This window comes from Lynx rufus, unplaced genomic scaffold, assembly GCF_022079265.1.
Source record: "Lynx rufus isolate CCGP_SWC_20201006 ecotype Redwood Valley unplaced genomic scaffold, mLynRuf1.p SCAF_7, whole genome shotgun sequence".
Lineage (NCBI taxonomy): Eukaryota > Metazoa > Chordata > Mammalia > Carnivora > Felidae > Lynx > Lynx rufus.
Genome location: NW_025814889.1, coordinates 138800246 through 138823923, shown reverse-complemented (window position 1 = coordinate 138823923; position 23678 = coordinate 138800246). Strand labels below are relative to the sequence as shown.

Here is a 23678-nt window from a genome sequence, read left to right as displayed (position 1 = left end):
AGGCTTCAGAGGCCTCGGTTTATAGGCTGTGGTGCAGGATAGGAGCCAGACGTCGGCTTCTGCGTTTTTATTGGAGGTCCTTGCAGAATCCCCACCGACCGTACGCGTTACATCCCTGCAGGTGCAGGCGAGTGTGGGGTCTCCTCAGCTCTTGTGATGAGGGATGGCTTGCCAGGAAAGTAAACAGGGCCCTGGGCACACAAGGGGAGCGAGTGGGCTCTGCGGATGTTCTGGAAAGTTCTGGGGATGTGAAGGACTACCTCAGGGCATGGTTCAAATTAATCAGCTAGGTCTTTTGGAGTCTGTGCTCTCGAAACCGTTTATATTATCCGAGCCCCCTTCACTCTAACGACGAGTGAGCGGGTGGGGAGAGTCTGAAACCACGAGGCTTTTCGTGGACACTGTCTGGGCTCTGGGTTGATGGCTCAGAGCCTGGAGCCTGTTTCCGATTCTGTGTCTCCCTCTCTCTCTGCCCCTCGCCCGTTCATGCTCTGTCTCTCTCTGTCCCAAAAATAAAAATAAAACGTTGAAAAAAAAAAAAAAAGATTAGTCACTCCTATAATCTTAAATGTTTATTTAAAAATGTGTATTTGGCTCATTTGTGGAACGAGGTGTCACTGAAGTCTTCAGGTTAAGATTGGTGAAAAAAAATATGCGTGTGTTTATATAACTTACCAACATCCAGAAGCCACATGTCAGCGTACATTAAATAATTAAGAGCCTCCCCTCGGATCACAGACTGGACCAGATTCTGTTACTCGAAGAGACCCCAGAGGGTGCTTGCAACCCGACACGTCTGTCGGGAGCCTGGAACTTTCCGGCTGTGTCGGACATCACTTACGACGGGAGACTTGTGGATTGTCCCGGGGCCCAAGGGCAGAGACGTGGCCCCTGCTGGTGTCCGGGCCCCCCTGCCCGTTAACGCTGGTTCCTCCCGATGGATCTCGGTCTGTGCTGGGTGTGGTGTCCGTGACGAAACTGTGCCGTTCTGGATCCTGTCATCCCTTTGTTAGGAAATCTACACCAGGCTTTCAGCGGACGTGTTACGCTTCACGTTGCTCGGCCCCGTCCCAGACCTGCTGGGTCAGGATCTCGGGAGAGTGGGGTTCAGGACCCCGTTGTAAATAAGCACCCCAGGAGAGTCTCCGCCCGCTCGGGCTGAGAACAGCGACCTGGATTATGACCCAGTTAGAACCGGGCCACACCTAGGGAGGACCTGGGGGTCCAGGCACTGGCCGGGTGCCACGAGGTCGCCCCCAGTGTGCAGCCGAGCATGTCAGCGTGAGGCGTGTGCCAGCCATGGCCAGCGGAGTCCCCTCATGTCTGTCAGGTGACAGCTGCCGTGCCCCTGTGACCCAGGGACGGGTCACGGCGCGTTCTGTGAAACCGGGTGCTGGTGTTGGGGGGCAGGCTTCCACGGGGCTTTTTCCGGGGTCTTCCCGAGTTGTCCTTGCTCTGCATACGCTTTCCCGCTGGCAGCATCTGCACAGGGCAGAGTCCTTTGGGTCTCGTGGCCGCTGGTACGTGCAGGGGGTTCATACTCACTGCGGAGCGCTGAGCTAGGTGCCCGGCCACCACTGCCACCCGCATTTCTCGGGGGCTCTGTTCCCCGGGGCAGTTCAGGAACAGGCTCCACAGACTCTGTGAGGGGATGGCTGGTCCTATTGAAGTCCGGTCTCAGAGTTGCGTTGTTTTTAAATGTTTATTTGAGAGAGAGACAGAGACAGAGACAGAGAGAGACAGAGCATGAGCGGGGGAGGGGCAGAGAGAGAGGGAGACACAGAATCTGAAACAGGCTCCGGGCTCCCAGCTGTCAGTGCAGAGCCCGATGTGGGGCTCGAACCCATGAACCGTGAACTCGTGAGCTGAGCCTACTTACTTAACCTACTCAGCTATGAGCTTAACCTACTAAGTCACCCAGGTGCCCCTATAAACCTGCTTCTTTAAAAAAAATTTTTTTTTTAATGTTTTTATTTATTTTTGAGACAGAGAGAGACAGAGCGCAAGCAGGGGAGGGGCAGAGAGAGAGGGAGACACAGAAGCAGAGGCAGGCTCCAGGCTCCGAGCCGTCAGCCCAGAGCCCGACGCGGGGCTCGAACTCACGGACCGCGAGATCGTGACCTGGCTGAAGTCGGACGCTTAACCGACTGAGCCACCCAGGCACCCGCAGTCTCAGTGTTTCTGACAAATCAGTGTCAGTATTTCCAACATTCATTTTGTGGACGGATTATATTAGTCTTTATTTCCGTACCTATTCTGGGGCCAAAAGGAAGAGTCCTCCTCGTTGGAAATTTACTAGAGTTTGTTTGTTTGTTTTTAATTTTTTTGACGTTTATTTATGATTGAGAGACACAGAGCGTGAGCAGAGGAGGCATAGAGGGGGAGACACAGAATCTGAAGCAGGCTCCGGACTCCGAGATGTCAGCACAGAGCCCGACGCGGGGCTCGAACTCACAAACCGTGAGATCATGACCTGAGCCAAAGTCAGTCGCTTTAGCCAACTGGGCCACCCAGATGCCCCTCGAGTTTTTAATTAATACGATGATATGAAGGACGTTTTTTTTCTCTCCTACTTCAGGGTCCACGGATTGTGTGTGTTTTTCCACGGTCGGCACGAATGACGTGGAGACATCAGCTTTGCACATCATCGTGGGTAGGTCCCTTTCCATGCACGCGGCAGACCCGTGGACCTCACTGGGCATGCGCAGGGTGGCCCCGGCCCTCCCGCCAGCAGAGCTCTGCGTGTGCTGTGGTTCCCTGCCACCTGCCATCTTGTCCTGTCCTCCCACGGCCATAGGGGGTCCTTCAAAAACACAAACCCTGCTCAGGGCCCTCTGGGGCCCCCCCATCAGGGGTCACAGGCACCCCGTGGCCCAACCAGCTGCCTCGGCATCCCCAAGCGCGGGGTCAGGCTGACCCTCTGTCCTGGACACGTCTCACGCTCGCCGGTCCTCTGCTCTCACTTCTGCTCAGGACTCAGCCCCTCATCCCCATCGGGACAGGTTTTCCCAGGCCCGAATCCGTAGCACCCGAGACGCCCCTTCCAAGTGGCATTTACTGCGCTCCCGTATACACGGCCCCGAGGGCGGGAATGGCCGCCCCAGCTGCTCAGACAGCCACGGCCCCTGCCCGGCAAGCACATGGCTCCCTCCTCGTCCCTGACGACGGGGCCCCGGAAGTGCTGCTTACGCATAGCCCATTCTCGATTTCCTTAGCACATGGGCCCCTCTTCACTGTCAAACCCACCCCGTTTCCCAGCAGCGGCACTGAACGAGCCCCGTGGGTCCACTGTGGTTCCGTGCCTGCCGGGAAACTTCCCAAAGCTGTTGTGGACGTTTTAGTCAAGTCCTGTCATCGGAATCAGGAACAGGAGACCCAGGGCCCGCATGCAGACCATCCCCGGGGCCGCCTTCCGTGTGTTGCACGTCTTAGTCGCTTGGGTGCTTCTGGGCCCGCCCGTGCCGTCGAGGGGCTGAGGAGGATGGCCAGGGCACTGTGTCTCTCCCGCAGGGGACTCGCTGCCCATGGACGTGTCCTCGGTTCACCACAACAGCACGCTGCTGCGCTACTCCGTGTCCCTGCTGGGCTATGGCTTCTACGGGGACGTCATCAAGGACAGTGAGAAGAAGCGGTGGATGGGGCTCATCAGATACGACTTCTCAGGTAGCCCTGCTTTGGCACACGGCGTCTGCCTTCGCCTGCAGAGGCGGGTGCCCTGCTGGTGAGGGGCCCCGGGGCGCCCGCAGAGCAGGGCGGACGCCCCAGGGCCACAGACCGGTTCTCCTGTTCGGGATCGCAGAGCGACGCGAAGGCACTGCGGCCGTGCCAAGCCGTGACCTTCCGCTCTCCTCAGGCGGTGTCCCCTTCCCAGAGGGGTCTGAACGGGGGCAGGGTCTGGAGTGGGCACGCCTGCTGCTTGGCGACTGTCACCCACCCGGCCACCGCCCTTTCCAGTTTGCTTTTGGGTCAGTCGGTAGTAAGTTAAGTCGAAGAACCCCAGGTATTAAAATCTGAACCCTTTTCTTGGGAGAGAAACGGATAGTAATGTGCTGGGTCTGAGGCACTGCGGAGCCCTATTTAAATCAAAGCCACGGTATCGCTTTGCAGTTAAAACGCAAGAAACTCCAAAGTAACGTATCTCCCCGAACCGTCATTAGGAAACAGAACGAGGGATTAGAAGGAATCTGGGTGAGATTCGTGCCGTCTTCCTGATTACCTGCTGTTGAGCTGGCGCTCGCTCCCGAGCCCGTGGGCCTCACCCCGGCCCACGGTCACCTCTCCGCTAGCATGCAGGGCGTGTCCTGTCCGCGTCTCCGTCCCCACCTGGAACTCATACACAGAGACCTGCAGAGGCTCAGCGGTTTTTCTCAAGGCAGAGAGGAGGCCCGTTCTAGGGCCAGTGGGACACACGGTGTCCGTCTGAGGACGGGCAGAAATGGGGCCCTGCCATCCGGGAGAGAGACCGTCCTGCAGGTCGAGCGGCCAGCCCCTGCCCTTCACCAGTTGCCGAGCTGGAGGGTCATCCCGGGGGAGGGTGCCACCCACGGAGGAAGTGGAGGGAGGAAGGTGGACGCCAGGGCATTGGGAAGGGGTTTCTCCCCGGGGCAGGTAGTTACTGGGCGGATCCCAGATGCCCAGCCACACACTAGCTGCTGGTAGAGCAGGTGGGAGGCCGGGGTGGGGACGGGTTCAGTGGTGTCCCCATCGTGCCCGATGTGACCATGGCCAGCGCCAGCCCGGCATCCGGCTCAGGGGAGTGGTGTCACTGTTACATTTGCAGGACGTGGCAGGGTCCCCACTGTGGCCCCCACTCCCCTGTCCTCCTGGGCTCTCTCCAGTCAGCTGCTCAGGTTCATCCCGTGCCCGCTGGGGCCGGTTCGAGGCCGGCCAGGCCCGCTCAGAGCGGATAGCATGCCACGGTCCTCCAGATGGGCCGGACACAGTCCTTGGTGGTGCTGCCCTGGACCGTCACTGTCCGCGTTCTTCCCGGATGCCAGACTGGTCCTGGGTGACCTTGGGCGGCCGAGCCAGGGAGACGTGGGAGCGTCTGGGAGGAGCAGAGAGGTGGCCCTGCCCTTTGATGAGCCTCCACCGAGTCGGGGAGGCCATCTCCAGATGTCGGGGGCTTTGCCACATGCCAGCCCTGCAGCGATCTGTGGGCAGGCAGGAGGGGTCACTGATGGCAGAGACCTCCACCACTGAAGGCAGCCCTGGTGACCCGGCACCCAGCATGGCCCGATCCCTTACCGCTTCCATCACACAGGTCTTGGGATGCGCTGGTGGCACGGGGGGGGGGGGGGGGGGGGCACTGTGTCCCAGAACAGGTGCAGCTGGGGGGGCGCAGGGCGGTGCTGTGTCCCGGAACAGGTGCAGCTGGTGGTCTCGTGGCCAGAAAATGACGCTGGGGCTGCTTTACTTTGTGCTCTGTTCCCAGGTTTGAAGACCTTCCTGTCACATCACTGCTACGAAGGGACAGTGTCTTTCCTGCCAGCGCGGCACACAGTGGGGTCTCCCAGGGACAGGAAACCCTGCCGTGCCGGGTAAGCACATTCTTCCGTGTGTTTCTATTGCAGAGGGCGCGAAATAAAGCTGGGCCGCTTGGGGGTGTGCTCCTATCCGGGACACGTATCTTCTAAGCGTAGATGCGACACCGTGGTTCTGGCGTGCCCGGCGATAGCGTAGCTCAGCGCACGGCTTCCGGGCCCACACGTTCCCGAGCCCCTTTCCTTCTTTAATGGAGAATCCGAGGCCACAGGTCACAACGCTTAGAGGTAGAGCTGCTGAGCCGAGCCGAGGCGCCGATCTCCCTGGCGTGAACACGCACCGTTGCACGGTGAGCCCAGGCTGACGACGAAGTTGCGAGCTGACTGCTCGCTTGGTACCGCCTGGAACAGACGACCGTTGTGTCACCTGTGCTGAGCGACCTGCGCCTGGCTTGGCACGTCACCAGCCAGCGCTCCGCTGACCTCGGGGCCAAGCCGAGCTGGCTCTCGGCACGCCAGCGCCACGGCCGCCTGGGATGCCCTCGGCTTCTTAGCCACGCGCGTACACGCTCTGGAGAAGGACGCGTGGACGCGCGGACGTTTTCAAAGATCTGACTCGCAGAATTCACACTGACGTGCAAAGGGGAGAACTGCCAGGCGCGTGCGCTCCCTTGTCGCGGCCGCGTGCCTCAGGAAGGGCGGTGACGTCCTTGTCTTCCAGGTGCTTCGTGTGCAGGCAGAGCAAACAGCAGCTGGAGGAGGAGCAGAAGAGGTCGTTGTACGGCCTGGAGAACACCGGTAATGTCTGGGCCGCGGACTCACAGTCACTGCCGCGTGTGTTGGGGTTTGAAGCCGTGGAACCTCTGAGGGCGCTGCGTCTTCCCGCTGTGCGTCCCCCCCCCTTTGTCGGTGGGCGCGTGTGTCCCTCTCTGCTCGCCTCCGGGCAGCAACATGGCTGCTCTGGACTGGGGGCCGGCGACAGTTCCTGTCAAGGGTTATACTCTCGTCTGTGGGCTTTGCCAGGCGCCGGGAAGGGGGTGGGCGCAGCAGTGTTCCAGAAACTTAGCTGTGGACGCTGACGTTAGAGTTTCGTGTAATCTTTGTATGTCACAAGATACTGTTCCTCTGGAGTTTTGTAAACCGCTTACGAAGGGGAAAATTATTCTCGGCTGACACGGAATCGGGTGACAGGCCAGGCTCGGTGGCCCCCGCTCTAAGTTGTTCAGACGTCCCCACGTGAGGACCAGTGGCACAGCTGTGCCCTTTCGGAGGCGACCCTCCGGGCACGGCGGCCGGCACAGGGCCTGTGTGCTGGGGCCGAGGGTCAGTCCACGGGAGATCCGTAGGGACGGTCTCGGGACGCGCGCCCGCGTGTGACGTGCCGTCTGCGATGCCTTTCTGCTTCAGAGGAGGTGGAAGAGTGGAAGGTCGTCTGCGGGAAGTTCCTGGCCATCAACGCCACCAACATGTCCTGTGCTTGTCCCCGGAGTCCCCAGGGCCTGTCCCCGGCCGCCCACCTGGGGGACGGGTCTTCCGACCTCATCCTCATCCGGAAGTGCTCCCGGTTCAACTTCCTGAGGTTTCTCGTCAGGCACACGAACCAGTACGACCAGGTGAGTGGGGCGCTCGCCCTGCCCTGTCCACGGTGGCGGGCGGGGTCCATTTGGGCAGCGTCCGTGCGGGCAGCGTCCGTGCGGGTGATCCCTGACTGCCGTGCCGTAGGAACCCACTGCTGAGTCCCAGGGAACAAGGTCAGGTTTCTGGTCTGCGTTTCACCCATTGGAAGCTCCTAGCGTCTGCTCCTTCTGAGAGCTCGTTAAAGACACAAACCTCTTTCTAGCAAACCTCTCCGTAGTCGCTGGCATCCTTGTAGTTAATACAACGGCAGACCGCAACTCTAACCAGATAAGTGTGGGTTGGCCTCTGGTTGTAGTAAGATATGTTTTCCTTTTTTTAAATTAAATTGCATTTCAGGTCTAGCATAATGGTATTTTTATGTGGTTTGTAAAATAGTGCTTGTTAAAAAGATGAAGAATTCTACAAGTCCCTACTAGGGAACTACCAGAATCTTGAGAAAGCGCCGGTCGCCGTGGACGCGCCGGGAGGCGGGCGGCAGCCTTCGCTTCGTGTCCGAGCTGCGGGCGCACCGGGCACGGACGGGCCTCCCCCGCAAAAGCGCCTGTAAAACCGCCAGCCCCTTCCCTGTCTCTGCAGTTTGACTTCGCTTTTGTTGAAGTTTATCGCGTCAGGAAATTCCAGTTTGTATCGAAGCACGTGGAGGACGAGGACAGCGACCTCAAGGAGAGGGGGAAGACGCGCTTCGGGCAGATCTGCAGCGACCACCCCCCGTGCTGCTGCTCTGTGTCCAACAGCTCGTGGAACTGTGACGGGGAGGTCCTGAGCAGCTCCGCCATCGAGGTCCGGTGAGTGACGGTGGCCCGAGGGCGCCTCCAGGGGCCCCGTGACCGCAAGCGTGAGGGTGCACTGTAAACGCGCGCGTGTGTCCACGCAGCCGGCGCCCGAGACCCCGCCATCGGACTCTGGGGAAGATGCCCGCGTGTGGACGGTTCCCGCGATTTCCCAAGCCCCCCCGCCGTGTCGCCATCTTCTCTTCTCCCTGAGCCCCAGCGCCGGCTTCTGTCCCTTTGCTCTGGCATTTTCTCTCTGTTCTCCTGATTACACACACAAGCCGTCCGCCTTCACCGGGTCCGCCAGGAGCCCCTCCGGCCTCGGGGAGCCCCGTCTGCGGCCGGCGCTGGACCCTGGCTCGTGGCCTCCGGGGGGCAGGCACCAGGCCCGCTCTTCCGGCCGCTGGCCTTCGGGCAGGGGGCCCTCTGCAGACCGGCTGGGGGTCTGCCATCTGATTACACGTGTCACACACCCAGAGGGAGCACGAGTGCGGAGAAAGTCGTCGATCAGGCTGTCGAGCGAGGTGAAGGTGTAAAAATGGAGTGAAGTTCCAGGGTCCTCTGCTGTCTGCACATGTCGGGGCGATCCTAGCCGCCTTGACGGAGGCCAGGCCACGCGCTCCTTGACGACAGAGTGCGGACGATGTGGGAGGCGACACGGAGGGGCCTGCAGCCCCGCACCCACGCCCACCCCTCCGATAACGTGCACGTCACTGTGTATAATCCCGACGTTAAATGGGATGTGCAGTGTCGAGCCTCCTGCATCAGCATCTGGCCAGGCCGTCAGGAGAGGCAGCCTCAGCCTCATCGAGGCGCACGTCTGCTCACACCTGCTCCTGTGGCCACCGCGTGATCAGTGTGGCCATGACTGTCCAGCTCAGATCCCAGGAGAAGGGGCGGGGACAGGACCACAGGGAAGCCCGCCAGGATTCGGCTTTTGTCAACATGTTTTACAAGTTACAGAACTATTTTTGATGCTGGCTTTGGGATTTACTGGGAAAACAGGATACTTTGAAAATTAGGAAAAGCATTCTTTTATGAAATATATGCTATATATCATGATAAATATCACTATGCCTTGAGCAGCAGGTGACTTAGTTATGGGGTTTGTATTACTGAACATCTTTAAAAAAACCTTTTTTGTTCATTTATTTTTGAGAGAGAGAGAATCTCAAACAGGCTCCACACCCATCAGCACGGAGCCTGATGTGGGGCTCGAACCCACGAACCATGAGACCATGACCTGGGCCAAAACCAGGAGTCGGGTGTTTAACCGACTGGGCCACCCAGGCACCCCTATTACTGAACATCTCGGAGGAGGCTGTGACGTCATTAATAATTCGGGAAGGAGGCGCTGCCGGCGGGGACCGGACAGCCACGCTGACCGCTGAGCCCCTCTGGCTCCTCTCATCCTGGTGCATGCGGAAGGCGGGGGTCTCCGGGGCACCTCGGCCACCCCTCAGCCCCCTGGGCTCTGGCTGGTGTGGGGCCCCCTCCTCTTGGGCGACTGAACATCCCGCACGTCCTGGACACGGGGGGTTGCCCTGCACGGAACCTTCTCTGTGGCCTGGAAGCTGAGAAAGCAGTCACCCAGGGATTTGTCACTTTGCTAAAGCGGGGTCTACAGGTGCCTGGGTTTTCTGTTGGCCCTCGGCTGCCCTCAGCTGCCCTGTCACCACGGGGTTGGGCCCAGAGACAGCCAGGATGAGACCCCCGTCCCACCTCTACCCTTGACCGGCAGTGGGGCCAAGGGTCAGGGGGACACTGGGGGTGACACGGCGCCCTTTGTCTCTGCAGGGTCCACTGCCAGCTGGTTCGTCTCTTTGCACGAGGAATCGAGGAGAACCCTAAGGAAGAGTCACAGAGCTGAGACGCTGTCACGCATCACCTGCCTTGCCGTGATTGGGAACCGTGACCGTTATTTAAGAAAATTACTGCAGACCAATTACGTTGATATACACATTTAAATTTAGAAATTTATTTTTGATAGTTAAATCTTGATTTTAGAAAAATACCTTCGTCGTCAATATTGTGAACATACCTGGCATTTTCGGTTCTACGTGACTCTTTGGGCTGCGTTTCACGTGACTTCTTCTCAGCCAATGGCACTTACCAGTTCGGGGGCGCTGGCTTCTTAGATTTTAACAACGCCGACGGTGCAGATTTTCAAAGGGCCCATCAGTGGCTCTGCCGCAATAAGTTTAGGGACAGCGAATGTGCGGTCACACCATCCTGACGGGGGTCCCCCCGCTCGCTGATCCACATCGCACGACTTACTCTGTAGTTATTTGTGGTCGGGTTTCGGAAAGTAGTCGGTCGCCTTCATTTTGCCTTCATCTGAGCTTCTACTTAGGAAACTTCCGGACTCTCTCTGTCCCGGGCAACTACAATGCAACGTAGCCCTGCTTCGGGGACACCTCGGGAGTGCAGCACTGTTGTGGGGACACAGACAGGAGTGGCACTTTATCTTGAAAACCCAGGTCCTTGCTTTCATCACGGTCGTGTTTCTGGGACAATCCGGCTGGTCAGCAGGAACAATCACGGGCCCTGGAGACGGCATCGGTTTTAACGGCTAGGTGCCGACGCTTTATGGCCACACTGGGCGGGGGGGGGGGGGGGGGGGGATGACATGGAGAGAAGCTGGCACACAGTAGGAAAAAATTCACTCTGTGAATGCTGTGTTCACTTGACATCCGGGCACCCTGCCCTGGTTGGCGGTGGGGCTCCCGAGTCCCGGGGGCTACTTTGGTGCAGGCCCCGGGTCTATACATGTGGTCCCGACTGGAGCTTTTCTTCACGTTCAGTTCTACATATTTATTGAAACCGTTGTCCTTTTCAGCCAGAATAGTGTAAATGGTGTCTTCAGGGTTAGTATTTTAGATAGTTTTCCGCTGAAGCGTTGGAGCTGCATCGGCCGGGGGTTCCCTACAGGTGGCCAGGGGTTCCCTGCAGCGGCCAGGGGTTCCCTACAGGCGGCCAGGGGTTCCAACCTACAGGCAGCCAGGGTTCCCTGCAGTGGCCAGGGGTTCCCTACAGGCGGCCGGGGGTTCCCTGCAGCGGCCAGGGGTTCCCTACAGGGGGCCAGGGGTTCCCTACAGGCGGCCAGGGTTCCCTGCAGCGGCCAGGGTTCCCTGCAGCGGCCAGGGGTTCCCTACAGGCGTCCAGGGGTTCCCTGCAGCGGCCAGGGGTTCCCTACAGGCAGCCATGGTTCCCTGCAGTGGCCGGGGTTCCCTACAGGCGTCTGGGGGTTCCCTACAGGCAGCTGGGGGTTCCCTGCAGTGACCGGGGGTTCCTCACAGGCGGCCAGGGGTTCCCTGCAGTGGCCGGGGGTTCCTCACAGGCGGCCAGGGGTTCCCTGCAGCGGCCGGGGGTTCCCTACAGTGGCTGGGGGTTCCCTACAGGCGGCCGGGGGTTCCCTGCAGCGACCAGGGGTTCCCTACAGGCGGCCAGGGGTTCCCTGCAGCGGCCAGGGTTCCCTGCAGCGGCCAGGGGTTCCCTACAGGGGGCCAGGGGTTCCCTACAGGCGGCCAGGGGTTCCCTGCAGCGGCCAGGGTTCCCTGCAGCGGCCAGGGGTTCCCTACAGGCGTCCAGGGGTTCCCTGCAGCGGCCAGGGGTTCCCTACAGGCAGCCATGGTTCCCTGCAGTGGCTGGGGTTCCCTACAGGCGTCTGGGGGTTCCCTACAGGCAGCTGGGGGTTCCCTGCAGTGACCGGGGGTTCCTCACAGGCGGCCAGGGGTTCCCTGCAGTGGCCGGGGGTTCCTCACAGGCGGCCAGGGGTTCCCTGCAGCGGCCGGGGGTTCCCTACAGTGGCTGGGGGTTCCCTACAGGCGGCCGGGGGTTCCCTGCAGCGACCAGGGGTTCCCTACAGGCGGCCAGGGGTTCCCTGCAGCGGCCAGGGTTCCCTGCAGCGGCCAGGGGTTCCCTACAGGCAGCCAGGGTTCCCTGCAGTGGCCGGGGTTCCCTACAGGCGTCCGGGGGTTCCCTACAGGCAGCCAGGGGTTCCCTGCAGCGACCGGGGGTTCCCTACAGTGGCTGGGGGTTCCTCACAGGCGGCCAGGGGTTCCCTGCAGTGGCCGGGGCTTCCCTACAGGCGGCCAGGGTTCCCTGCAAAGGCCGGGGGTTCCCTACAGGTGGCTGGCGCTTCCCTGCAGGCATGGCCACCGGCCCTGGGGTGGCCCTCGTGCATGCTTGTGGCCCCATTTCCTTTGTATTCATGCTTGGCTATATGGGAGATACATCGAAAATAGCTTTATTTGAAATACAAGATGAGGCTTGAACTCTGGTTTGCAAAGAGAGAGGAAGCCTGTTACAAGAGGCGGTTCACAAGCCGTCATGTGCTTTACGAGTGCCCTTGACCTCACGTAGGCACAAGTAGTCATTTTAGCATTAACAGACATCATATATTTTTAGAATTTACTTGCAGCATTTATATTTTGAAGTATACATGAAATTTCCTATTTTATCATTCAATCCCAGGTCAGACAAAAAGGGTAGCTTTAACTGGCTTTTTTAATAAGATCACATTATCAAGTGATTGTGCGAATCCGATGTTTTAATGATTAGCGGGTGGGTGAAAAGTCTGGGTATGAAAATAACTCTCAGTGCTTGCTGCTGGTTGGAAGAAACCAGACCCAGGACTGGCAGGTCTGAGCAGGGGCACGAGGGCCTCGCCAACGGGGCTCCCGGCCGCCCACAGCCGCTCTGTGGATTGTTACTTGACGAGGTTTCCTAAAACAGTACTGGTCTGAAGTCCATGGCCGGTTTTAGAGAAACAGTCCAGGCCGGAGTCCACAGTTCACGTTCACCGAGAAGGCGAGCCACACGGTTCCTGGAGGGCTGACCTTGTGTCAACATCACAGGCCTTGGGACGGTTCTTAGGGTGCGTGTGGTTGTGTGAACACCCCCCAGCACTCCTTGATAATCTCTACACGGGATGGAAGTACTTTCCAGACATTCCCATGTGGGCAGGGGGTTCTGATCTCCCGAAGGCCCCAGATGGAGCCCCAACATGTGCACGTCAGAACTGACAGCTGGTTAGTGAGGACTTAGGATCATCTAGGATTAGTCTAGGCTTTAACTTCCTGTGTGACTCATTGGTGCAAAAAACCGTGGTGGTACTTATGCCCTGACCCGTTTCCCGCTTGTTCTACCAAGGAGGAACCTCGGAAGCTGCACCTGCTCGGCGGGCAGGCTCGACTTTGTTCCTTGTACAATCTCGTGTAACGGGGCAGGACCGATGGAAGAGGTGGCTTCATTTTCTTTTAATCTTGCGGGTTTCGAGATTAGAAAATGGCATATTTGCTCTGACACGTTTGAGAAGACAGAAATAAAGTTACGTTGGGCAGAATTTTTTCTTCTTTTATAAATTCCTGTTATTTTCAAAGCGGAGCATGTTTTGTGAAAACACCTATGTACAATTTAAAGAGCAAGAATAAAATGAACGATGGTGTACCTACCGGCCAGGCCCAGAGTCCCCGTGTGTCCTTAGGGGCTGACCCCTCCCCGCCCCTCCACAGAGGTGACTGCAGCGTGCTGTTCCCTTGGTCCGTGTGAGGGGAGGGGACGCACACAACACACGCTTTGGCATAGGATTGTTTTGAGCTGAAGACCATGAGGCCGCAAATGCAGAAGGAGCTTCCTGCCCCCCACCCGCCCCGTCCGCGCTAAGAGTGGGACATAAACTTCCCCTTGAGAAGGTGTGCCCTCCTCTCCGCTTCCAGGAGCAGAACCCCGTCCACCGCGTCTACCGCTGGGGAGGTGGGTCTGCACAAGCCTAAATCCTCCATTATTTCCCACACAAAATTCCCCAGTAGGGGGCGCCCGGGTGGCTCGGTTAAGTGGCCGACTTCGGCTCAGATCACCGTCTCACGGTTCGTGAGTTCGAGCCCCGCGTCGGGCTCTGTGCTGACAGCTCGGAGCCTGGAGCCCGCTTCGGATTCTGTGTCCCTCTCTGCCCCTCCCCCACTTGTGCACGCACGTGCACTCTCTCTCAAAAAATAATTACATGAATAAACATTAAAAAAATTTCCCCAGTAAAGTCATGTTACCTTAGAAGCCCAAACCCCTTTCCTTCCTTCTTTTTTTTTCTTTTTTTGGGGGGTGGTGAGCGAGACAGGATCCCAAGCAGGCTCTGTGCTGATAGCAGCCCGATATGGGGCTTGAACTCACGAACCTCAAGATTTGTGACCCGAGCTGAAGTCAGACGCTCCATCGACTGAGCCACCCAGGCGGCCCCCTCCCAAACCCTGGTGTCCTTCTGTCACTTCTTGACAAAGTTAAGCGTCCTCTTGCTAAAATGCTACATAAGCCCCGGGTCTAACCGCCTCCGTGGGACTTCGCATGAACTAAACATCAGCATCAAAGCGCCGTGTCCTTCCTCCCGTCCATCCACCTCCCGTCCATCCACCTCCCGTTGGCTTATCTGGCAGGACAGGACACGGCTGCTGAGCCCCAGCGGGCGGTAGCGGGGTCTTCCTTCCTGAGGGCTCAGAGGCTCAGGCACATGGTTCAGTTCCACGCACTTCGCTCATTGCGTGAAAGGAAACCCACCGCGTGCTGTCTTCTGTAACTTCTTCATTCCGCACGTTTTGAGATGTTTTCATCACGAAACTGAACTTCCCGGCGTGCGAACGCTGCACTCGCTGCCATTTAGAAGGGTCCTCGCTCAGGTCTTTCAACAGTTTTAGAATTTTCCCTGAAGTCTCTTTTCATCCTGTTTAGATATATTCCTAAAAAATGTATTTTGGGGCTGTTACCTCCTAAAAAAATTTTTATTTTACATAAAAATGGGATTTTTTTAACGTACCACATACCACACGGTCTCCAGAAAACGTGCCTCGTGTGACAACTTAGCTGTAGACCTAGGGTTTCCCCAGTCCCATCACCTACCCGCAGGAGTCCTCGAGGAGATGCCTTTACGACCTTACACGTTTCGGGTCCCCCTGTCTGCACCAGCTCGGACTGCTAGGGACAGAAGGGACAACAGTGCCTCTAAGGCAGCAGGGTCCAGGACCCTGCAGAAGGAAGGGGCGGGCTTCCCTGCTCCGGTGGGTTCTGGGGGCTTCCCCACACACCCCCGCACAGGACAGGGTCTTCTGGATCCTTCCTCACCTCGTGGGCAGTGGCTGCCCCCTGAATCTCCCGCAGCCTTCAGGGCCGTCACACCCCAAGTAGCCAACCCCTCGCTCCAGCCTCCGTTAACAGCAGACGCGTTCGGAGTCAGCTCCGCGTGTTGGTTTCCGTGGGTGAACAGAATCACCACCTTTGGCTCCTGACCGCGTGGTGACAGCCCCCCAGGCCACGTGTGGCCCTCGCATTTACTCACACGGTCCTGAGACTCGCTCGCTAGGTGCTGTCACAGAAGAACCCGCGGGTGCCCGTGAAGGGAAGCCCGCTTGAACAAGACCGTCAACAAATGACTCTGTGTTCCTGTCTCCTCCGTCCCCGGACCCTCCCCACCCCATCTGCAGCCAGAAGGAGCACTGCAGGGGCTCGATCTCTCCGAGAATAAAGGCCAAGTACTACAGGGGCACCGAGTCGCCTTTTTTGGCCTCACGGACCCCCCGGTGAAGCCAGAGATGGCCTCTCCAGAGTGCTGCTGCGAAATGCCGTGTCCAGGCCCCCAGAGGAGACCAGCCACGCTGAAACACAGCAAAGTTTTCGATCGCGATTAGGCAGCTCTGTGCTGTTTCACTGGCACATCAAATAGGAACACAGACGTAGAACCCGGAGCCCCACCCGCGAGGACGGGTGGGGCCTGTGCCGCCCACACCCTGGGCTCGGATCCCTCCCCACCCTTCTGCCTCCAGAGAGCAGCTGTCCCCACAGGGCCGGGCGCTCGCAGGGACCGTCCTGTCGAGCTGTGCTGCAGAGGGGCGAGCGGGGGCTCTGGGGCTAGGCACGCCCTCTCTTGCTGTCAGGAGAGTCGGGTTGGGGGACGGCACGGGGATTCCCAGGGACCACTGGCCCTTCACGGCTACGTCCCAGCCCCTCGGACAGTGCCTGCAGCAGATGGATGGGGAGATGGCCGGACGAACAGGTGGATGGAGGCAGGACACAAGGCCACGCCTCTGGGGGCAGAGCTGGCCCATCAGACCTGGTTTCTGTCCGGCTCCGGCTCACCTGGTGGGAGCTGGGTGGGTCTCTGCCTCCCGCGGGCTCCTGTGGGCTTGGGGTGCTGGGGGCTGGATGCCCTCAGTCGTGTGCAGCTCAGCTGGGTGCGGGACCGCGGCGGGTTCAGAAGTCGGCCCGGTGCCTGCATCCCTCTGTCTCCAGGGTCAGTGTCTCGATCGGCCAAGCCACAGGTGCCACTGGGGATCCCTCTGCCCGGGGTCCTCAAGTCCCCCCACCTCTCAGCCTCAGACCCCAGGGGAGGGCCCCAGAGACGCCCACCCCTCCCAGTGAGGTCACGCCCGGGTGGGGCCGGGGCCCGCACCCCAAACCCGAGGCGCCGCTTCCGTTCCTTCCCCAGGCTCCCCCACAGCCCCGCAGTGATGGTCCCACCACCCACTGCCAGCCGGTGCCAGGCCCGGGACGCCCCAACCTGCAAGCTGCCGGCCCCACTGGCCTACAGTCTCCTTCTAGAACCTGGGGCCCTGCTCCCTGCTCCCCCCAGCTCCTCGATGTCCCTCCCACAGCCCGCTCCCCGGGCACCCACCTCACCCCCCGCGGTCACCGAGACAGCTGTGGAGCCCCAAACCCCCAGGACCCTCCAGTGCCCTGGTGGCCGCGGGATTCCTGGGCTCCCGCTGCCCGTGACGCACTCGGGCTCTGCCAGGAAAGCCAAGCGCACCCCCCTTCCCGCCCCCACCGCTCCCCTGAGCACAAAGCACGTCAGGTTTATTTAAATAAAAATTATAATTTATACAAGACTTCTTTAAACAAACAAAGTTTTCTTAAAAAAATGTTACAGGGGATTTTTCATTGGTTCTTCATACAGTACAATCCTTTCGTTGAACAAAAATGACAGCAGTAACGACTATTTACAGATCCAAAATAGACTCAAGCTTCAGACGTAGAAAATGTAACATTCCTTCTAGTTCAGTGATCGGTCATAGAAACGCAGTGTCTGCCCAGATTTACACAATTCGACAGAAACGACGGCTCGCTCTGCCAGGAGGCCCGGAGCCCGCGGCGGGCCCGCCTTCCTCCCGGCGGGGCCTGGGCGCCCACAGAACCCGGTGCCCCCCGGGGCCGCGCTCGGCACGTGGTCAGTTTTCATCTCCCTTTCTCCTCAAAAGGGACTCAAACCAAACCACCCCCTCTGCCGAAGAGGGCGAGGCCACCCCGTGGACAGGCCACACACCGACCCCTTGGCGGCCCCGGGGGTCGCCCTGCAGCCTGTCCCCATGTGCCTCGGGCGCTGAGGGAGGATCTGCCGGGGGGGGGGGGGTCCCCAGGTGTGCCCTAAACCTCCACGGGGCCACGAGAGCCGGTCCAGCTGTGTGGCAGCCAAGGCCAAGGTTCACGGCGGGCTCTGCCTCCATTGTTACGGAAGGGCGGCCCGCAGGGTCCCGCCAACAGCACGGCCGGAGCTGGTGGGTGCCACGGGCGCCCTCAGATCTCACCGACTGGGTCGGGGGTGTGCTTCATCAGGCTGGTCGGCTGGGCCCCCCGGAGGCGCTGCCCGGGCCCTGGAGCGTGGCCCTACGGTCCCCCGGGAAGCGGGGGGGGGGGGGGGACGTGAGCGATGCCACCGGGTCTCACCCAAACCGGCAAATTAGGATTAGAGCAAAGGTAAAAATTACATCTGAAAAATGATACAAAAATAAGAAAAACAGCTTGCTCTCTGTAAAAAATATAATCTTCTGTTTCTTCAAAAAACAATCCCAGTGACACCCAAAAGGACTCAGGACAAGCCAAGGAGCTGGAGTAGTCGAGTCGGAAGTGCGCTGACCGCCACGATCTCAGCCTGTCCTTCACAGACGTCACAGGCCTGTCCCCACACGGCACCACCCCCGCCCCCGGCCTCGGCCACAGGAGCGCTGGCTTCCCCAGGCGTCGGGGGGGGCGGGGAGGGGGTGCAGACCGGTGCCAGCTCACCCTCACCCCCCCGAGCGTGTGCCAGCACAGCTGTGTGCCCACCGGGACACCATCGGACGTCAGGGGTGCAGACCGCCCGGCCCCAAACCTCCGGGCTCCGCTCACGGCCACTCCCCCGAGCCGGTGCCCTCCAGAGCATCCCCGTACGGCTCCCGGGACGGACCGGCCGCTCCTGTCCGCCCCCGCCCACCCCAGAACCCCCTCCCTCGTCCGGAGGGCAGCGCCAGCCACGCAGCGGCTGATGTCCGTCTGAGAGCAACCACGGCTTGGGGTGCCCCCAAAGGTCTCGGGACGCGTTCTGCGGGGCTCTCCAAAGGGCAAAGCGTTAAAAAGATGTGCTTCTGCGGCACATCACTCTGTATCCGCATCGGTTACCACGCCCGGGACTCCCGGGGGGCTCGTCAGGACGGGGTGGGGGTGGGGGTGGGGGGCCCGGCCCAGCCAGCCTCGCTTCCCCCACGAAGGGCAGCACAGAGCTGAAGCCGGACGGGGCCGCACCCCCGGCCCAGATCTCGCCCTGAGGACGCGCGGCTGGGGGTCTCGCCAGAGGAAAGAGCAAGACCCGTTCCCGGCGGTCGGTGAAGGGGCCTCTGAGCTGCTGTCACCGACGTCCTTCACCCCCAGGAGGAGGGAGTGCCTGTTCCTTAGCTATGGCTTCTGGTGTGGAAGAGCTTCAGCCTCCGGAGGGCTGGGTGCGCGGCTGGCGCGGGGGCTCTGGCCAGGCGGGGGCTCAGAAACAGCCGCTGCGCTCGGCGGTGGCTGGGGCCGGCGCGTCCTGCGTGTCCTCCGTTCCACGGGCCTCCGAGGATCCCCTGCCTCTGTGTCCACGCGGTCGTGGGACACGCCTCACCCGTCAGATGGGCTGGCGCTGTCTGCGGGCCCCAACCCCTGCGTGAAGGGTCCGTAAGACGCAGGGTAAACACAACAGAAACCACAGATCGAGGGGAATTATTGCAAAGGATCAGGAGGATGTCCAAAGTGTTTCCACCATCAAATCGTTAAAAAACAAACGGACAAACAAGAAACCAAAGAGAACAACAACAGCAACAACAACAAAAAGCCTTCCAGCGAATCCCGGAAGAACGGACACTAGCTGTCACTACCAGACGCGGCTGCTGCTGTGATCTTCATGTACTGGCTGAAAATGGTCTCGAAGGCCTCGTCTCTATGCACCATGGCACCAAACACCAGAGGCTGGAGGGGAGGAAAGGCGGTGGGTGACCCGGCACGGGCACGCAGCCAGGAGGACCGCCCCAACACAGGCCCTGCCTGGCCCCAGGCCAGGTCCTAGCAGAGCCCCTCAGGCTCTGGTGCTCAAGGGCAGACCCCCCCCTCCACCCAGAGGCCGGGCCCCCGGCCTTCGGGGGGACCCCCGGCTCACCCTCCCCTGCTGCGGGCCTCAGCCCCCACCTGACCCACACCAGAGAGAGCAGCAGGGCTCCTGCGGCTGCAGGGAGGGAAGGAGGGAAGGAGGGAGGGAGGGAAGGAAGGAGGGAAGGAAGGAGGGAGGGAAGGAGGGAGGGAAGGAGGGAGGGAGGGAGGGAGGGAGGTAAGGAAGGAAGGAGGGAGGGAGGGAAGGAAGGAGGGAGGGAGGGAGGGAAAGAAGGAGGGAGGGAGGGAAAGAAGGAGGGAGGGAGGGAGGGGGGGAGGGAAGGAGGGGAGGTGCCCCTTAGGCCCCTTACGGCCGCAGCCCCAGGCCCACCCCAGGCTCCCCGGCTTCCCACCCAGCACTTACTTTCTGGGTTGATGGCGTTGACACGGCAATCCCCATGCCTGACCCCGGGAGGACAGAGAGGACCTTGTACTGAGGGGACGACAGCACACTGTCACCACGGGCCCCTCCCAGGACCAGGGCCAAGCCTGTCCCCGTGCCCCGGGGCCCACGGACACCAAGCCCCACGGAGCCCCGGCCTTCCTGGCCACAAGAAGACAGACAGACCTCGTGACTGAGAACCCAGACCTGCGAACGCCCCCTCCTGCCCCCTCCCGGAAGGGCCCAAGCGACACAGGATCTCCCTACGGGGCACCGCATGAGCAGAACGCCCCAGCAGGGAGGCGCAGAGGGCCCAGGGCCCCAACAGCCAGCGGGGTGCCCCTGACACACCAACGAGCCCGGGTCCACCCCCACAGCCCGGGCTGGCCCGCGTCCCACGCGCTGAGACCCTGGAGACGGGGAGCAGGTGGGCCCGGCCGGCCCCGCCAAGGGCGTGCGTCGGGCCCTCCCCGGGGACCACACGCGCCCCGCCCACGCCACGTGACCACACCCGAGGGAAACTGGCTGAGGAAACGCTCGAGGCAGGGGGAGCATCTCGGGGCAGATACGCAGTGGCTCCAGGGACCCAGGGGCCTGACCCGGGACCCACCCTGCTGTGCTCGCCTGACCCATCTGGGGGAGAGCGCCCGGCGCAGACCTGTGAGGAGGTGGGAGAGGCCCGTCGTGGCACACGGACACTGACGGGAGCCCAGGGGGCTCTGCGTGGAGGCCTTCCAGAAGGGGAGCCCTGCCGTGGCCAGGAACGAGGCCAGCAAAGCTCCCTGCTGGCACCAGCCTGGCGCTGTGAACTCACGCGGCTGGGCCCAGCCGCCTCACGGCCCTACGGCCTCCTCTTCCCGACGCGGGAGGGGGCGAGGAGAAGGGTGGAGGGGGCCCAACCGACCTTCTGGATGTCGGTGATGTCCACCAGCTTGATGACTTTGTTCCTCTTGGAAGAACCGGACTTGGAGCTTTCGAAGCACAGGTAACTACCGGGGGAGAAAGCAACGGGGGCGTAACCCAGCAACTGACCGGGGATGCCCCGTCCAGGCCGCCGCCACCGCGGTCCCCAGGGGGCGAGGGCGACCCCCAGAGGGCCCCTCCCACCTGTCGCCATGCACCGGCCTTTTACGGAAGGCCTCACTTTGAGAGAGAGGATTTCACAGTTTTTACAGACTGAATCCACCGCCCTACACGGAACCTGACTGTGGCTGACGTTAAAAGGATGCCAGGCATCCTCGCGCTGTGCAACCAGAAGCAAGAATGTCCCCGAGGCCCGTTCCTTCAGCGAGGGGCAGAGAGGGAGGCGTGGCCCGTGGCCGCGGCCGTGAGTGCGGGGGCAGGGCGGCCGAGGGCCCGCGGGGCTGAGAACAGGTCCCACCCCGGAGCCCCTCTTCCTGCCCCTACACCTGGCAGAGGGCCCCCCCCCCGCCACCCCCAGGGGTAAGCTCTCCGTCCGGTCTCGTTCTCGGGGAGAAGCAAAGCCTTTCCCCGAAAGCAGAGCAAGTGCAGCCGCGGGCCCGCCACTCGAGGCCCGGCACCCAGCGCAGCGCGGCCGCGGCCCAGTCCCCGGAGGCACTCACTTCTCCGTCACGTACAGGACCCCGTTGCGGATGTAGTCTGTGGGCATCTTCCGGTCCCGGTTAATCAAGCAGCAGCGCCAACCGTTCTCGCACACTAGCGGGGACGGAAGCGACCGTGATCTCCTGTCCCACTCACCGTGGGAGCCCGTCACCCCGGGCTTTCCACAGACACACCGACACACGCTCCCCGCCACCGGTAACGCCCCGGGAGGAAGGCAGGGCGCCCCCCCCACCCCCGCCTTCCCGGCAAGCACATTTGCACATCCTGGGTCTGCAGGACGAGGGGCCAGGAGGAGGTCAAAGGTCGGGTCTCTACGGTTTTCTTCCGCAGCTGGTCACCACACGCTACAGACCGCCAGGCAGTTCTAGAACCCAGCTCTCTGGGCGCCCACCGGGTCAGGAGTTCAGGGCAGGCCCTTCCTGGGAGGCTGACCAGGGACCAGTGCCCCCGGCTGCCTCCCACCACACGGCTCTCCAGACAGGTCACGGCCAGGGCGAGCCGGGGCAGCACAGGTGACGCTCAAACTGGGGACGGCTCTGAGCCGCGCTCTGGGGGACCCCCTGGATTTCTGCTGCTAAACCATCTGCCGCGGGAAAGGGGGGGCCCCGTGTGGGCCAGGAGCACACCCGGCTCTGCCGCCTGCCCACCCAGAGCGGCCCTCCGAGCCCCCGGGGCTGTCCCTGCCGAGGGCCCCCAGCATAGGGGCCAGCCGCACCCCCCCCACCCCAGGCCAGGGCGGGTCACGGACTCCGCGCACGTACCCGCCAGCGGCCGCTCGTTCTCTGTCAGGTTAAAGATCTCGTGGAAATTGCCTTTCTTGGTACCGTGGAAGCGACCGGTGTCCTCATCCTTGCTCAGGCCAGCGGGCGCGCTGGATACGTAGCTCCGCGAGGAGGCCGTCTGCAGCTGCCGAGAGCACACGCGTGCCCATCAGCCACTCCGGGTCGGCAGGGACTGGGGCGCGCGCAGCCCCCCGCCCTTGCCGGCTGTCATCGTACAGGAGGCGCAGCCACGTGTGCCCAGATGGGGGAGCGCGGTCCCCCTAAGAGCCCCTCCAGGGGCCGCCCCTCACCCCGCGAGGGCAGAACAGCCCCACCACAGCGGGGAGACCCCCCGTCTCCCCAGCACGGTCCCCACTCCTGAAGGCCAAGCTGAGCCCGTCCCCAGCGCACGCAGCCCATTCTCCACATTTGGGAAACAGGACGTGGTCGAGGGGCAGGCCACTGAAAGCAACATTAAAAAGTCAAATGGTAGGGCGCCTGGGTGGCTCGGTCGGTTGAGCGTCCGACTTCGGCTCAGGTCATGATGTCACGGCTCGTGAGTTCGAGCCCCGCGTCGGGCTCTGTGCTGACCGCTCAGAGCCTGGAGCCTGGAGCCTGCTTCGGATTCTGTGTCTCCCTCTCTCTCTGACCCTCCCCCATTCATGCTCTGTCTCTGTCTCAAAAATAAATAAACGTTAAAAAAAAAAATTAAAAAAAAAAGTCAGATGGTCACGACACAGCTTCCAGATGGACACCGTACCCAGTCGTGCCCTGGCGGCTGGCCAGAGAGGAGACAACAGACACACGTGGGACCGAGAGAAAAAGGGGGTCCCCGTGACGTGAGGTCACAAACACGGAGGTTGAGCAGAGCCGCAAGCAGCCACACACGGACACCCCGCTGGGGTCCCCCCTCCTCCAGGGAACCCGCCCCCTGGCTCCCCTCAGTCTCTCGGGACACTGGCCAGCACTAAGTGGTCTTGACCCCCATGAAGGCCTTTTCTCCCCAACCACCCCAGGGCTAGGATGAACCCCTCGTCTCCTCCCATGCCCTCGGGGAGCCAGGCTGCCCGCCTCACCCTCACCCCCACACCCGGGGCCCGTCGCTGGCTCAGCTGCTCGTACACACACAAGCTTCACCCCTAATAAGGAGCCCGGGCTCCCAACAGGCGTTGCTGTCCTAGAGCCTGACCCACACTGACCCAGAGCTCCCCTCCCATCAGCGGGTCACCAGACACCTTGTCCTCAGAGGACGCTTACACACAAGACTCAGAAATCCAAGTCCCCTCCTTCAGGAAGGCTTCCTAGACCTCCCCGAGACCCTGAACGTCCCCCCCTCATCCGAGACGGAGGAGAACACCTAGGCCAGCTGGTCCTCTGTGCCCCGACTTGGGACGCAGGGCCCAACACCCTGCGCCTTCCACCGTGAACGAGAACAGGCCCGGTACTGGCGTATGGGCACGAGGTAGGCCTGAGCCTCAGAGCCGGGGAACGGAAGGGCTGGACAGCAGCCCCCAGGGGTCCCTCCTCCCAAGGCCCCCAGGCTCTGGGTAGCCGCGACCAACACCCTGTACTGCGCCTGCCCTTGGCCCGGGGGCCCGCCTGGCTCAAGTCTGTGGGAGGGGCCCTGAGGGGCCCTGCGGCGGGTGGG

At 61.2% G+C, this 23678-nt stretch overlaps 3 protein-coding genes across 8 annotated transcripts in view; 1 reads left to right on the top strand and 2 right to left on the bottom strand.

Moving 5' to 3' along the window:
- CERK (ceramide kinase) overlaps window positions 1-10464 on the top strand; it is a gene marked incomplete at its 5' end in the record, with an annotated part of 45916 nt that extends 35452 nt beyond the window's left edge. The window contains 7 exons of the mRNA XM_047066421.1: window positions 2579-2653; window positions 3511-3663; window positions 5435-5540; window positions 6205-6281; window positions 6891-7096; window positions 7698-7906; window positions 9689-10464. Of these exons, the coding sequence (XP_046922377.1) occupies window positions 2579-2653; window positions 3511-3663; window positions 5435-5540; window positions 6205-6281; window positions 6891-7096; window positions 7698-7906; window positions 9689-9761 (899 nt within the window). The remainder of the gene's footprint in view (window positions 1-2578; window positions 2654-3510; window positions 3664-5434; window positions 5541-6204; window positions 6282-6890; window positions 7097-7697; window positions 7907-9688) is intronic.
- A 578-nt stretch (window positions 10465-11042) lies between these two features.
- Window positions 11043-12046, bottom strand: LOC124502011 (classical arabinogalactan protein 9-like). The gene is made up of 5 exons (XM_047066420.1): window positions 11980-12046; window positions 11717-11894; window positions 11553-11631; window positions 11291-11448; window positions 11043-11205 (listed from the first exon to the last, which is right to left on the bottom strand). Exons 1-5 carry the CDS (start codon window positions 12044-12046, stop codon window positions 11043-11045), a joined length of 645 nt encoding a protein of 214 aa, XP_046922376.1.
- Window positions 12047-16728: 4682 nt separating this feature from the next.
- The window catches only part of GRAMD4 (GRAM domain containing 4), a 74423-nt gene continuing 67473 nt past the window's right edge, over window positions 16729-23678 (bottom strand). For all 6 annotated transcript variants that reach the window (XM_047065025.1, XM_047065022.1, XM_047065024.1 and 3 more), the window contains 5 exons: window positions 22031-22175; window positions 21269-21362; window positions 20590-20674; window positions 19668-19736; window positions 16729-19126 (listed from right to left, as the gene is read on the bottom strand). In XM_047065025.1, the coding sequence (XP_046920981.1) occupies window positions 19022-19126; window positions 19668-19736; window positions 20590-20674; window positions 21269-21362; window positions 22031-22175 (498 nt within the window). In that variant the 3' untranslated portion in view covers window positions 16729-19021. The remainder of the gene's footprint in view (window positions 19127-19667; window positions 19737-20589; window positions 20675-21268; window positions 21363-22030; window positions 22176-23678) is intronic.